Source organism: Anastrepha ludens, chromosome 3, assembly GCF_028408465.1.
Source record: "Anastrepha ludens isolate Willacy chromosome 3, idAnaLude1.1, whole genome shotgun sequence".
Lineage (NCBI taxonomy): Eukaryota > Metazoa > Arthropoda > Insecta > Diptera > Tephritidae > Anastrepha > Anastrepha ludens.
In genome coordinates, this window is record NC_071499.1 from 117,506,897 (window position 1) to 117,522,818 (window position 15,922).

Here is a 15,922-nt window from a genome sequence, read left to right on the forward strand (position 1 = left end):
TGCCACGAAAACGGGCATTTCATGGGGTTTATGTGGCCGGCTTGCAGACTTATGCTATGCGAACGACATTTGCTTACTATCGCACAAATACTCAGATGCATCAGTTAAACTATAAGCGGTATGCCATGCCGTAGCACAAACAAAAATTAACATAGCAAAGACCAAAGTAATACGAATTAACATGCCTCTAATTGACTCTGAGGCTTTCTGTACTATTTATGCGATTCTTTAACTTCGATTTGGAGCATGGGGCGTCAATCATTCTTCTTCGTTAGTTGCACGATAATCCAAGAGACTTACAAAGGGCCTCAGAAGGTGGGAGGGGAAGAAATTCGTTGAACGAAACTCTATCGATCAGCGACAAGCGAAACAATTTCTAACACCGGACGGAGCAATTTCTGATAAGCTACTTTCACTCAGCAGAGCATTCTTAAGACTTTTAACTGGTTACTTTTATAGGCCACCATAATCCGAGATACCACATAAACACCACTTAAACTGTTCTCTCTGAGATCATCACCTGTCGATTCTGTGAAATGGACACTGAAAATTCAAAGCACATTCTTGGTAAATGTCCTGCATTAGGCAGAAAACGGCTACAACTACTACGGATTATGGTGGTCTTGCCGTGCCTTCATATAAATTATGGAATAATAAGCCCCAGAACGTGCAAAAAATCTTAAAAGGCCTTCAAATATAGGGTACCTCAGCGGACTTTGCACAATAGATCTACTTTGGTCGCAGTGCGCAGTAATAATAATAATAATAATAATAATACTAGCATTTAGATTTTTCACCATCTACTCGCTTTTTTGATACCTGTATCCCGAAATTTGATATCAAAAATGTTCTACTTTTGCTTATACTTTTTAGATACAAAATACAGTGTAACTTCTCCTAACGGACACCACTGGTTTTGGTTGTATACCAAATCTTATGTATCGGAAGAAGTGACTCTCCTTTGAATCATAGTGCTGAGGAGTCTGCATCCACCTGCGTGGAAATACCTAACAAACCGAGGTTTTTGATCGAAAATCACTAGATTCTGAGAATGCTTATGCAGCACTTATCACTTTATTGTCTGCCGACTTTCCCAGTCTAATGCGTAAAGGTCCATATATTCTTCGGAAGTGTTGCTGTGAGCCTTCTAAGCCCTCATTACCCGCTGTTGGAAACCTTCCACTAAAAGATGATGAAATTGAAAGAATGAAGGTAAAATAAGTTTCCCAAACTCCAACTTTTAGAAATCTGAATCGTATACTCCGATGTGCGAGACATTCGCTCCGGAACTTTCGAATGCACTGCAGCGTTGTTCGCAATTCTTTAGTTGCACCGCGCATCCAACCTGGCGGTCGTTGGCCATGTAGCCAAAGGTTCAGTATTTTTTTAGTACTATTGTTAGGACTATTTGTGTACTCTTGTTTGAACATCTTCTAATATTATACTTTATATTCTTCGTCCATTCGGTACTAACAAAATCGAATGAAGATTCTCTGTTTCTCTCAGATACCTTCTAAGTAGGTCCAGCTGCTATTAGTAGCTGTTTTGTTGTTGACCAAACCTTTTGTTTCGGAAAAAGTTACCCTCTTTTGAGTGCACACCTCTCCGAACGGACAGCAGCTGGCTGATCGTGAGTGTTCACCCAAGAGAAGTTTCCCTATATGTAAAAACACACATATTTTTATTCTTCTTTATTGGCGCGATATCGTTTAAGAGATTTTGGCTGAGTTTAACAAAGCGCACCAGTCGTTTTTCTCTCGTGCATGATGGAAAGATGGCGCCTATCGTAGTACCGTTACTTTGCTCTCAGCGAATTTGACAATGAGTTACGTCATTTTAGCACCAGTATGGCCAGATTACCATTTTCGTAACTTTGATTTAGCATTTTTTTTTGTTATTTAGTCTCGGAGTTTTAGTTCTTTCCTCATGACATTTTTCTAGCCTGTTCTAATTAAAAGTAATGTTTATAATTTTGTAAAATATAGATTTTTTAAAAGTTAGTTCAATAATTCACTCAGTTTTATTTAGCTTTACTATTTTTGAACATCTGGTCGCATTGCCCGCGATTGTAGTTGTTGTTGGTGTTCTTCTGCTTTCAGCAGTCAAATCTGTCTCTCGCTACTGCAGTGTTGCCAATTTGGATATAAAAACACACTAAAATGCCCATTTAAAGAAATAAAATACCAAATTGAATTATTCAAAGAATTTTGTTTGCGTAACAAATTATCTTTAAAATGTGCGTTTTTTTTAATAAAGGTGTTGTGGTTATGTACAATTTAATTTATGAGTTTTTTTGTTGAGAGAAACTCTTTTATTAAGGGAACGACTTTTTTGTTATATTTGAGGTTATATAACAAGATAAGGTACTCTTTTTGAATTTTCAGTATATTTTGGTATTTTTTGCTTATTTTTACTATGAATGGTGTGTTCTTGATGCCCTATGTCCCACTAAGGATTGACGACCGAAAGAAACGACTATGGTTTTAATTCGCATTCAGTAAATTCAAGCTTTTTAAAATGCGTGAAAAGGTTTTCAATGTTAGGAAGAGTTGAGAGAAGAATATTTAATATTCTTGCATAACCTTAAAAGGAGCAAAAAATTAAATTTACACTTTCGAAATATAAAATTTTATAAGAATCAACAAATTTTTATTAGCACTTAGATCTTCTCAGAGTGACCTTTTTTAACCTTCTTTTGTTTAATAATAAAGTTTTTTTTAATTACAGTTTCGGTAGCTTTAAATTAAAAAAAGACACATACACGAAACTTAAAAATTTTCACATTTTGCATATAAACAGCATTAAATTTATTGCGAAGAGCAAATGGTTGGCAACACTGCACAACTCAGCTAATGTGACGTCTCGCACTCTTTGATGGGCGCAAACTTGTTTCTATCATTCTTGGGTACCAGTTGGACACACTAAGATAAGATAAACCTTTCTCCACCTGATATTTCCAACGCAGAGGAGACGTTCCCCTTCCGCTGTTACCACCAGTTGGTGCAGAATCAAATACTTTCAACCAAAGTGTTTCCATCCATTCGGACGACATGACCTGGCTAATGAAGCTGCTGGATTTTTATTCGCTGTATAATCTTTATTCGATGCCGCCGGAAAGCTGATACAGCTCATTGTTAAATCGCTTGGAATGCTCGCCGTCACTATCTAACTAGCAAGTGTGAATTGAAATAATGAATATAGTTGTAAAAAAAAAAAAAAAAAAAAATTAAAAAAAAAAAAAAAAAAAAAAAAAAAATAAAAAATGAAAAAAAATAAATAAATAATAATAAAAAAAAAATTAAATATATTAATAAAAAGCAATAAAAATAAAAAAATGTGAATCTTCCTAATTTATGCATTTCTATATTGTTTTCAATTTCTAAAAAAATATTTTTCCAAGTACATATGTATATCAAATATCTACATTTTAGTGAGAATTTTCAAGTAATTAATTTAAGTTACAATACTTTTAAAATTTCTCTTACACTTCCTTTCTCCAGTTTCTTCACCGCGCCATCTATTTCCACGTTCCTCCGCTAATTTTTTTGGTTTTTTTAGACGTTGGGTTTTGCATTGAACTCATTCCCACATAATCCCCTTTTTTTATCCCTCACATACGCGTACATATCATCATTTGCGCCGCTTTTACTCAAGCACAAAATTTTCTTTTGCTTTGTTCTTCGTTTAATGCATTTCCGTAATTTATCGGCGCTTCACACCTGGCAAATGGACTAAAGCAGCACTCCAACTTGTTGTTGCGGCGAAGGAATATATAAAAAAACAAAAAAAAAATATCGGGAAATGTATATCACATATGCACATAAGTACATAAGTATGTATGTATGTATGTACCAGTATGCGCCTATATTAATGATGTGTGGCACTTTAGATCAAAGCGTCGCGACGACTAAGTGCCAAATGCAGTTAAACCTCATTTCCGTATTTTGAGTGGAAAACAATTTAAATGCCTACCTATTCTGTGATTTTAAATATTAATAGGTATATATTTGTAAGTATTTGTTCTGTACTTGGAAACGGATATTTTGTAATGATTTTCACACTCTTTTGTTTAATGCGTTTGCTTCAACAATTTTCATTGTACGAGTATTTGATGGCTGATATTTCTGATGCTCAAAAGTGTCACTCGTCTTGATTAGTAAATACAGTTTTTAGTGCCAAATTTATTGAGAAAAATATCGAGTTACTAAAATAGATTTTTGTCTAACGCAGTTATGGCAAATGGAGCTTTGAAAGCTACTACGAATATATTTACGAGGGATGCGTGATAATTATCTGACACAGGTCAGAGATGGCACTGCTAATAAATAAAATAAATAAAATCGCTTAAGGTGTCGATAAGCTCAGATAAAACTCCTCCTAGGTTTCTTCATTCCCTCTAAGTTCTTTAATGTTTGATCTGGAAGTCTCAATTAAATAAAACTTTAAGCGAGCTTTCCGGTAAACTTAGGTAATACTCAGGTGCCTATCTCCTTGACTATTTTCTTATCTCTGAGTTATTTCGTGTCTGATCTTGAAGTTTGTACGCCTGTAAGTTCAAGCAGAAGTGCTAAGGCAGGCATCAGATTCTCAACTAAAGCCTTAAGAGAGCTCACCGAGAAGCTCAGGTAACATTCAGATGTCACTCTCTTTGACTCTTTTCTTATCGCTAAGTTATTTCGTGCCTGATCTGGAAGTCTGTATGCCTGTAAGTTCAAACAGAAGTGCTAAGAGAAGGCATCAGATTCTCAACTGATTAAAGCCGTAAGCGATCTTCCCGAGAAGCTCAGGTAACATTCAGGTGAATATCTCCTTCGGCTCCTTCATTATCACAAAGTTATTTAGTGTTCGATCTGGAAGTCTGTACGCCTGTAAGTTTTCTTCAAGCAGAAGTGCTAAGAGAAGGCTTCGGATTCTGCAAAAATAAAAATAAAAAAAGAAGCTTCGTGTTTCCTTTGACGACCTTCAGACTCGTCCGTTTCACGCTTAGAATGTAAGGCCTTAAAGACAGATCGCCTGAAATATCGATTATATTGACATTAGCGGCATAAATAAGCAATTTTACTACCATTAAGGGAACTGGGTGAGGTCTCGCACTTGTCGCAACACACTCGGGGTTCTGTCAATTTGCAATACACAGAAGTTCGATTCAAAGTAAGCTGGGACCCGTTGACTATACTTGTGCATTGGACAAACTTGGCTTCAAGTCAGCATATTTCATTTTCATTTTATTACAGACAAGTTTTTTTCTAATACCGGTGGCCCCTTTTCAAGCAATGGTAAGCTTCCGAGTGTATTTATGCCATGAAAAAGCTACTCAAAAAAAAACTGTTTGCCGTTCAGAGTCGGTTTAAAATTTTAGGTCTCTCCATTTGTGGAACAAATCAAGATGCTCACCACAAATAAGAGGAGGAGCTCGCCCAAACATCTAACAGTAGTGTACTCGCCAATTAGTCTGTAGATACTATTTAACTCAGTAAGAGCCCTCGTAATAGGGGCAAAGTTATAGTAGTCTGATTTGACTGTTATAATGAATAGTCTGTTCAAGAACTTCAATCAACAGAACCACAAATAACACAAAAAATAAACATCAAGGCCTGAAGGATACGTCTATGGGCAAGGAACCTCAGATTTATTAGCTTGCACCGGCACTGCAGGTATGTATGTGTAACAGCTACTCTACTATGGCAGCAAATAAATAAGAAAAGGACAAAGGAATTACTTAGTCTCTCAAGAGATGCTATCTCGAAGGTCGTGGCTTGTGTAATCTGTCACTGGCTATGTAGCAAGCATACCTCGAGACTAGGAGTTTGCTCTTTCATGAATATTGTAGAAGTTGTAGAGATGAGGAAGATGAAGAAACAGTTGAGCACTTCCTTCACAATTGTCCAGCCCTAGCTAAAATCAGAGCAGGTTGTCTAGGAAAATACTTTTTCAATTCTCTTACAGAGCTATCTGGTGTGGGGTTGGAATCAATTCTACGTTTCATAAGATCCACAAAATGGTTCCACGAAGGAAAGTAAATGGGGTTCCCGTGCAGCATAGTGGTGTCATAATGGACTGACTACCACCATAACCGAACCTAACCTGTACCTTTTCAATGCTATTTATTGAGCGCCATAAATTGGATTCCAAATTTAAAACGCATATTTGAGCTTTAAACGAACTAGGGAGTTACATAAAATTTTTCTATGTAGCAGTCTTTAAAATCCATCGCATAGCGTCTCAGAAATGCTTAATTAGCATAAGCCCTCGGCAATAGCTGACTAAAATGCTTTTCGAATGTAAAACCAGAGCCAAATGTGACGCCGAGATCAGAAAACTATTTAACTTTAGACAGAACAACATTTGTCAAAGTATAAGGCGAAGAAATAACATTCAGATATTTTTATGAAAACATTTCTTTGTAATAAGTGAGAGCTCATTTTGGACCCTCCAAGCGACAAGGTTGTTTAAATCTTGTTGTACTACAGAAGCATCCGATTGGCTATTTTACCGATTTAAATCATCAGCATAGAGTAAAAACTTCCAATGGTTAAAGGAGATCCAAAGCCATTAATAAAAAGGCAAAATAAAAAAGGACCAAGAATACTCCACTGTGGGACAGCCGAGGAGGCTATATAAGTGTAGGATTTAGTGCATTCAATTTGCACAAAGAATTTTCTTTTGGAAAGATAAAATCTGAACCATGGCACGACAGTTTAATTAAAGCCAAATCATTCAAGTTTCCGCAGTAGGATATTCTGCGAAACAGTTCATAGGCTTTTGAAAAGCCCGTATATTCTAAATAGTGTCGACTTGAGAACTACTCAACAGAGGTACAGTATTGGGAAAATACCAAGAGATCGGTAACTTTGGAGTGGCCACAGATAAAATCATGGTGACCCGAGTTTATTGTATTTTTGATGGTAAACAGTAAATTATTGTTGACTTTCTTTTCGAAGAGTTTGGAATAGTTGCTTAGTTTCGAAAAAGTTCTGAAATTTCTGATATCTCTCTTATTTTCAGACTTATATGTAGATTGGAGTGCTAGACGCAAGCTTCCAGCGATCAATAAATACACCCGCAGAAAGGGAAATATTTTCTGTAGAATATTCTGATCGAGCACCATTAGCAACGACGCGTTGTGGAGATCAAAGAACGAGGAGATCAATGAACGAGGAGCCCATGATATGGAAAATCAAACACAGTAAGTGGCAATGGATAGGTCACACCCTTAGGAAACCACCAGATAGCATCATGAGAATGGTACTGGACTGGAACTCGGAGGCGAGCAGAGATCGCGGTCGGCCAAGGATCACTTGGCGAAAGTCGATGTTGCGCGAGATTTAATGGCACGCACACAGACGACCGCATTTTTAAGATAAAATGACGAACTTCCAACCAGGTAATTTTTCAGTGACGATTGAAGAGCAGCAATGCCATTTCGATGAGTGAGAATTAACAGCAGCTCAGCGGCGGTTTCCAATATAGATATTTTGTGTTTGGCCGAGCTCCTTATCCTATTTGTGGCGTGCGTCTTGTTGTTGTACCACAAATGGGGGGACCTACAGTTTCAAGCCGAATCCGAGCGGCAGATATTTTTTATGAGGAGCTTTTTCATAGCAGAAATGCCATTGCCACTCGGAGGATTGCCATTGCCTGCCGAGGGACGACCGCTATTAGAAAAAACGTTTTCTTCATTTTGGTCTTTCACCGAGATTCGAACCTACGTTCCCTCTGAATTCCGAATGGTAGTCACGCATCAACCCATTCGGCTACGGCGGCCACCAATGCTTCCTTTAAATAGTTCATAGCTTTAGCGCTACTTTAGAATGCAGTGCATAGCTCCAACAGCTTTGCTGTTCCCTTGTAGGCTCACTGCTGCTTTTCGCTTTCCATCTCAGGTTGGAATGACGATGCTGTTGCTCACAATGAGTTCGGACTTGTCATCTTCGGTGTGACTTTTGCAGCTTTTCCGAAATTAAGCAGTGCGAGCGGAATGTTGCCTTCCTGACTAGCAATTCCAAAGCTATCATCATCATCATCATCGTTATATTTGGCTGTACAACCCTGGTCGGATCTTCGTCTGTGGCTGCATATGACTCCGATTGTCTCGGTTTCGGGTCTGCTCCCTCCTCTTCCTGAAATACCAAAAATGTGCATCTTAATCTACACCGCCAATCCATCAGAGTGGCGGCCTTGCCCTTCTTCTCTGTCTGTGTGTCTGTCTTTCCAAGGAGTATTTGTTCGGGTGGGTTAGCGGTATTAGCTCGCAATATGCGGCCTGTCCATCTCAGTCTGTTGATCATTATTGTGGTTATTACGGACGGCTGCACGTACAGTTTTTCGACTACGCGACTGTAGAGGTTCCGCCAAAGATTTTTGGCAGAAATCTTCTCTTAAAGATCAGCTGCTTCTGTTTATCCGCATCTTTGATTGATTGATCCTTGGTTTCACTACCGCTTGAAGGTGGGAATAATAATTGTGCGGCACAGCGAAATCTTCATTCTCCAGTCTAGAAGGCGGCTCTTTAGGTGATTGCACTAAGGGAATTCAACCAAAAACTATCACGATTCTGAAACCAAATTGAGGTTTTAATCGATGTCAACGCCGCCGCAAGATACCTCCTGAGAGGTTAATTGTATTAAAAGGCTTTAAATTACTCCAATTCTTCAAAAAGCACCCCAGCTCTTCTTAGATTCACCAAAAGCGTTGATATCTTACCTGATGTCTACTTTCAGTATTCATAGAGGTCGGTCTCCAACTGTATCGCTAGGGACCAAAAGGTCTATGCATGGCTTAATGCCAACCAAGCTAACCTAACGTAACCTTTAGGCGCCGTAATTCCCAATTCCTCGCAGTATTTTTCATCACCTCATTGAAAATATTATAAAATAGAAGAACTCATTTGTCAGCAGCTACTCATTTAACTAATTAACCCAAATGACTAATTAAGCTAAAAGCTTCGAATTTCAAAACCATAACAAACGGAAATCCACTGAGAAACCGCAAACATAAATTGACTGATTATTTGTGTTTTTTGTTTTTTTTTTTGCTCCTTCTCAAACCAAACCAAATGAGCAAATGCAAACAGGCGAGCGCTGAGAAAAGGCGCTGCAATTTCTTCTCCTCAAAGGATGGGTAAAAATATTCATACAAAGTCAAGAGTGGCCTTTTTTGTTTATTTGTTTATGGGGGCGTACAAAGCCCTGTCCCTGGGGACTATTTGCAGAAATGCATATCATTTTTTTTTTCTGGAAATTTTTTTCACTTTGCGCGCTTGCATATTAGCTTCCCACTCAAAGTGACTTTGCTGCACGGGCATAAACCGTAATTTCACAAATGTGGTTTTGTGGTTTGGCGCGTCACTGAGGTGTATCCGAGTATGTATGTGTGTGTGTATACATATTTATGTAATGTCTATTTAATGTGCACTTAGTACGCTGTGTGTAGGTGTTATTTGTGTGCAGCCAATTGTCACTTTGCATCAAAATTCACACCTCTAATTTGGTGCGCAGCCTGCATTTGTGCGCATTTTCATATGGAATTTTTAAGCAATTTTTTGTGAAATAAGTGCGCCTTTTTCTCATTTTTTCCAGCATTTCCCAGTTCATTGCACTTGTTTGGCACTTTGCGTTGCTTATGCCATTATTTGCGAGGTAATTAAAAATATTAAAAAAATCGCATAATTTTTTCTCGCCAGTTTTGCGGAACTCTCTAGTGGACTGCGGGAATTTTGTGTGTTTTGATGAGTTTTTTAGAGAAAATCTGCATGAACTGTGGCCTTAAAGGGTTGTATGTTTTTAGAAAATTGCGTATACATATTTGTTGCATGCTCCAGTAACCTCAATTTTTTTCTTCAAACGACAATCAACAAATTTTGTGCTTTTACACTTTCCATCAGACTCAGGCGTAATAAAAGTAAGTGCAAAGCATTTGTAACGCTTGCTGATCACACTTATTTGCATTTATATATATTTGGCAAACGCTTGAACAAATTAATCAATATTTTATATACTCGACGCACATGCATACAGCTATGGACAGTGAAATAGCGCACTTCCCCACAATAATATAAAATGACGATTATTCTTACTGGATGGCCTAGGTAGGTAGGTAGTTGATATGGTTGAAGTGCCGGACTAGGACTCCCCAAGTAGCACTAAAGCTCCGTCTTTATACTACTATGTAATCTCCAACAGGCACATATCAGTAGCCAGCCAGATCTGTTGATATAATGGAGGAGATTGATTGGATTTAGGTTGGCGCAATGGCCCAGGGTGTTGAAGAAAGGAGCTCCCAGTGACCTTAGCTGTATGGTCTGTACAGTCTCCTTCTCTGAAAGGTCCCCACAGCTATTGCAATGAGTGTTAAATGGTAACCCTAGCGTTTCCGCGTGTGTGCCGATCGGCCAGTGACCTGTAAACCCAGCATGAAGAAATGGAGCTCCATCTTTTCTCCGCTTTCCGGAGAAACAATTTGTGCAACAACTGTCAGGAGGATGCCGATGACCGGGTAGGAGGTCTCTAAGGCCGATTCAGTCCCCTTCGATGTTCCTATGCCCTGGACTCCCGTGCTCCGACTCCCGATTCCATCTAGGAACCGTCAGTGAAGACAGAGGTGCAAGCTTCGGATAGAGAGATCTGTTCGCAGTTCGGAGAAATACGGTGTTAACTGTCCGAAAATGTTACCATGTCTCCTGAGAGATTGCCTCCAGAGGCCAATCTTCTTTAACCTGATTGAACTTTGAGCTGCGATGGAAATGACGGAAAAGTCGATGGGAAGTAAGTGCAAAAGGAAATTTAGGGTAGCACTGGAGCAAGTTTTACATGCTCCGGTGATGCCAATGCAAGCAGTCCTTGCACCCTCCCCAGTTTATTGATATTATAGCCCTTCCGAAGAGCTTCCCACCAAACCAGGCATCCATACGTCAAAATTGGCAAAACCACTGCGTTGTACATCCACAGCACGACCTGTGGCTTGAGTCACCATTTTTTACCGAACATAGACTTGCAGGAGTAGAAGGCTATACTGGCGTAGTAGAGGAGTTATTTTTGCACAAATTTATTCTTTTATTTCAGTATTTTCAAAACACAAAAACAAACGCAAAATAAGGAACAATTCAATATCTACAATTCTAAGGAGCTCGAAAAAATGTATCGCATTTTGAGCTGGACACTGAAGCTGGACGCTTTTACTCATCAGTAAAAAAAAACGAAAACAGTTATTTCAAATTGCTTATGCAAATATGCTTCGTTATCAGGCATGAATTACCAGTTTACTGACATGAGCTCGAAAGAATAGGGCTCTATCGCATTTTGGAGAATATCAAGGTAGGCAAAGTTTGCCATATTGTCATTTGTTCTCATTATTGGTTCAATTCCATTCGAGGAAATTGATCCCCAAACTTTCAAGTTACCCCGAGCGTGCTTTACGGTATTTGTTGTGTACTGGTGATTGAACTCTTGATGGATGAACAAGAGTTTTCCCAACCATGACCCATCAGATTAATTTTAGTTTCGTCCGTCAAAAAGTCTTCCTTTACAGAATTTTACGCTTTTGCTTATATGGGCATTTAGGGAAGACAAAAGGGCCATGTTATTTTTTCGGCAGCAGCGTTTTTTTTCTGCTGACACGCCCGCACGATTTATTTTTATTGAGGCGTCTTCTCACAAATCTGCTTCATATCATTGTCATCATTTCCTTTAACTCCCATTAGAGTAGAGGGCCTCAATGCAGTATTTCAATTTTAGTGCATTTACGATTTTTCGCATTCAATGAGTCCTTTTTGTAGCTATTTTCTCCATGTAGTCTTTTGTCAGCCCCTTTGCGGCTTCCTTGGGGGTGCCAATCAAGAGCTTGTCGACAGACATCCGTTGCATCTTATCGCAGTGTGTGACATATACACGTCCACTTTTGTCATTTTATATGGTTGGCCATTAGCTGCAAGTTGCACTTTTTATATAACGCCTCGTCGCCTATGACGTTTGGCCGCCACACCTTGAGAATATGCATAGGCATCTGTTTACAAAACTTTGAATTTTTCCGGTTAGATGGCCGGTTACAAGTCACGCCTTGCATCCATGGAGCAGTACTTAGATGAGATTTGATTTAAATAGTCTCATTTTTGTTCGGAAGGATGTGATGTGTTCCATGTTTGGTGCAGATGAGCATATGCCACAGTTACTCTATTTATTCTGGTCAGTATATCCTTTCTCGCATTATTCTCAGCAGATATTATACTGCCTAGGTAGTTAAAATCTTCGACTTGTTCTATTTCATTGCCAAGAAGCATAAGATTATTGTGATTTTTGGTGTTCATTTCGTTTTTTCGATGTTGATTTTAAGGCCAAATTCACCCGACTCGGCACACAGAGCGTCGGGTTTTGCCTATATGTCAGAGTTCTTTCCTGATAGTAAGCAAATATCATCCGTATAAGCAGGGTCTTCTAGATGTTTGGTGAAGTTCCAGTACATAACTCTTCTCTTATCATCTGTGAAATTGTGTAGGATGCCATCAATAACAATAAGAGAGAGGATCGGCGAAAGCAAACATTTTTTTCGACCATCTGCGCTGATTGTGTTGCTGTTTGGAAGTTCGCTGCGCACTTGAAATCCGCATATTGTGCTCCGATGGGCTGTCAGCTTCCCAGAAACAGCTGTAGATTTGAGCACCTCCCAAATACTTCCGCGGTGTACGCTCTCAAACGCCCTGCTATAATCTAAGAAAACAAGTCGAATGGTGGACTGCCATTCGTTAATTCGCTTAACATTGATGCGTACGGTGTTAATCTGGGTAATACACGAACGGCTTGGAACGGCTTGTTGCTTTCTCAGAGATTAGTCAAAGCATTCGTTTAATGCGTATTATAAGTATACTGGAGTGATTCCAAAGTACTGGAAGTGATTCCGCGGTATATTTTTCACTGCTTGAAATAATCAGGGTATATTCCTAAATCATTTCTAGCGTTATCGCTCAAGTTATCGCTGAATTACAGCCTTTCGCGCAGGCGTCTTTCGGACTTTCTTTCTTTCAAGCATATTTTTGTTCGTACTAATACATTTCGCAGCCGCTGTAGGCGAATGGGCTGGTGCGTGACTACCATTCAGGAGTGCGTAGCAAAATGATAGAACAAAGTTTTTCTAATAGCAGTCGCCCCTCGCCAGGCAATGGCAAACCCTCGTGTGTATTTCTGTCATGAAAAAGCTCCGGATGAACAAAATCCATTCCATGTTCCATTTGTGGAACAACATCAAGGCGCACGCCACAAATAGGAAAAGGAGTTGGATCAAACACCTACCAGAAATGTATGCGCCACCTATTTATTTATTTCAATACATTTAATGACATTTTATACCGTTTTACATAAACAAACATTTATTAATTCATTTTTTTTATTTTTGTGCCTCATTCGTAAAGCCGCCAAATATTTTTTTCTTTTCAAGTGAGCAGGTCTTCCCATTTTCGTGCCCAATAACGATTTTAAAGGAAACAACTTTATTTGCAATTATAATAATCACAAATTCACTGAAAAAAATTACCGGGCTTAACACATAGATGTCACTAGTTTTATTGCACTCACCTCTTTTCTCAGTTAGTGTTAACCTTAAGAAGACAGCTGTTACAATTTCATGATATTCTATTCATTAGTTCGCGAGTTATTGGGCTAAGAGTGACGCTACTTTTGTTATTTTCAAAACAATGGGCCAAAAAGAATTCCATGTTTTTATTTTACCCTGCTTTTTGATGGACAAAACTACCGTTCCAGCAAAGCAATGGCTTGAAAAGTGTCTAGAGGACTCCGCTCCATCAGAAACAACAATAAAACGATGGTTTGCTGACTTCAAAGCTGGTCGTAAAGACACCGATGAACCGATGATACACATCGCAGTGAACGTCCAAATGAGAAGGCAACACCAGAAAACATCAAAAAAATCCTCAAAATCGCTTTGAATGAGCGAAAAATTAAGTTGCGTGCGTTAGCTGAGCTCGTGAAGATATCAAAAAAAATGAGTTGGCTTTATATTGCATGACCATTTGACTATGAGAAAACTCTGTTCAAAGGGGCTGCCTGCCTCGTTTGCGCACTTGTTTGTTTCATCAAGATAACGCACTGTGTCATAAGTTAATCAAAGCAACGGTAAAACTGCAGAAATAAAACTTCGAATTTCTCCCACATCCCTCGCATTCGCCAGATTTGGCTCCCAGCGACTATTGGCTGTTCGCAGACATAAAAAATGCTCGGCGGTAAGAAATTTCGCTCGACTGAAGAGGTTATCGCTGAAACTGAGGCCTGTTTTGAGGGAAAAGATAAATCGTTTTTCAAAAGTGGGTCCAGCGACGCTGGAATGATAGCTTTGTTCTTGATGGAAACTACGTTGATGAATAAAGCTAATTTTGATCAAAACAAGAAACTTGTGTTCTTCGTTAGGCCCGTGACTTTTAAACCCATGTGTTAGGTACATCTAGCACTTAAGCGAGTATTTCTGCTACTTGTGAGTTACATATGAATTACCTAAAATCCCATTAACTTAATTCACTGCATTTACTGAAATTTCCTTTCTAGTTTAACTCCATATGCGAATCCTGCAAACGCTTTAAAAATTCTCAACCTTCCAAAAGCTGCATTTTCAACTGAATGTATCCTATTTTATGTTTAAAATTTTTTTTCTGTCAATTTTTGATTATTTATTGCATTGCTTTGTAATCTAATACGCCAACTATAATTGCCTTTTTAACGCCATAATTAACAATTCAGCAATTAAGTGCTTATTAAATAACTGCACTGGAGCAAAAAAATCCATAAACAACTAAATAAATGAATAAACGCATACACACGCAACTAAAAAACCAATAAATAAAGCAACAAACATAGATTTTTTAAAGCAATTAAAACTTCAGTCTATATATCTTTTTTAATTAACCAGCTTAGCTAACAAATTGATTGCATGTTTTGGCATTAGGTTGGGCTCACATTTATTAAAACATTTTTTTTGTCTTCTTAAGGGTATAACTGCGTACATATGGCGCAAATTGAATAACTTTACTAATAAATAATAATAATATTTTTTTTATAATAATAAAAAAATAATTTTGACTTATGGAAATCTTTATTTTGATCCTTACGCGCCCCATTGCTTGTCTGTTTGTACACTGCAGTTGTTTAGTTTAGAAATATGACTGACGTACGACGCCATATGCAAGAATGATTAATTGATTAATTGATTAATTTTGTGCCTTGTGTGTATGTGTGTGATCAGAAAACACTGAATTTTGTTTTTCATTTTCGGGTTTTATAAATCTTCCAATGTGGTGATTAAATTTGTGCCACCTTATACATATATGTATGCGTGAGCAGAACACACTGAATTTTGTTTTCCCTTTTCTGGTTTTATAAATCTGCCTATAGGGTCATTAATTTTGAGCCACTTTGTATATGTATGCAAGATCAGAAAACATTGCAGTTTTTCCAATTTTTGTTTTCTTTGTGATGTTCTGATAGAATGTAAATAAATTTTTTTAACCCGCCGTTGTACACCTTTTTAAAACCTTCCGTTGGGCACCAGGCTCTGGTATTTTTTCGTCCTGTTCGAAGATCCTTTTTAAAAGGTTATACCCATAAATCGATAGAAATTTAAATTTTACGAAGCTACCTGGAAGCTCAAGTCCGTAGCTATAATAAAAATATGTTAAATTCACGTGAAAAAAGTCTGGCCAGAAAAGCTTTAGATATCACACACCTGATGAATTTCATTAGTAGTCTGAAGCGTTTAATACACAATCAAGAACTAATCGTTCGGCCTTCTTCTTCATAGCCACCAAATATAACTTCTTCTCCACTATCTTTTGTTTCCTGTCCTTCTCCCTTTTACTCGCGCTATGATAGCACATGGACGAAATTTTGTATATTTGTCCAAGTGGGTGGACAATCATCCTAACTAA

The 15,922-nt window shown here is 38.2% G+C and overlaps 1 protein-coding gene across 1 annotated transcript in view; it reads right to left on the minus strand.

Annotated features, from left to right (window-relative positions):
- Positions 1 to 3,097: 3,097 nt before the first annotated feature.
- Positions 3,098 to 15,922, minus strand: part of LOC128857697 (jerky protein homolog-like) — a 70,347-nt gene continuing 57,522 nt past the window's right edge. The window contains exon 3 of the mRNA XM_054093442.1: positions 3,098 to 3,169. Coding sequence (XP_053949417.1) covers positions 3,098 to 3,169 — 72 coding nt within the window. The remainder of the gene's footprint in view (positions 3,170 to 15,922) is intronic.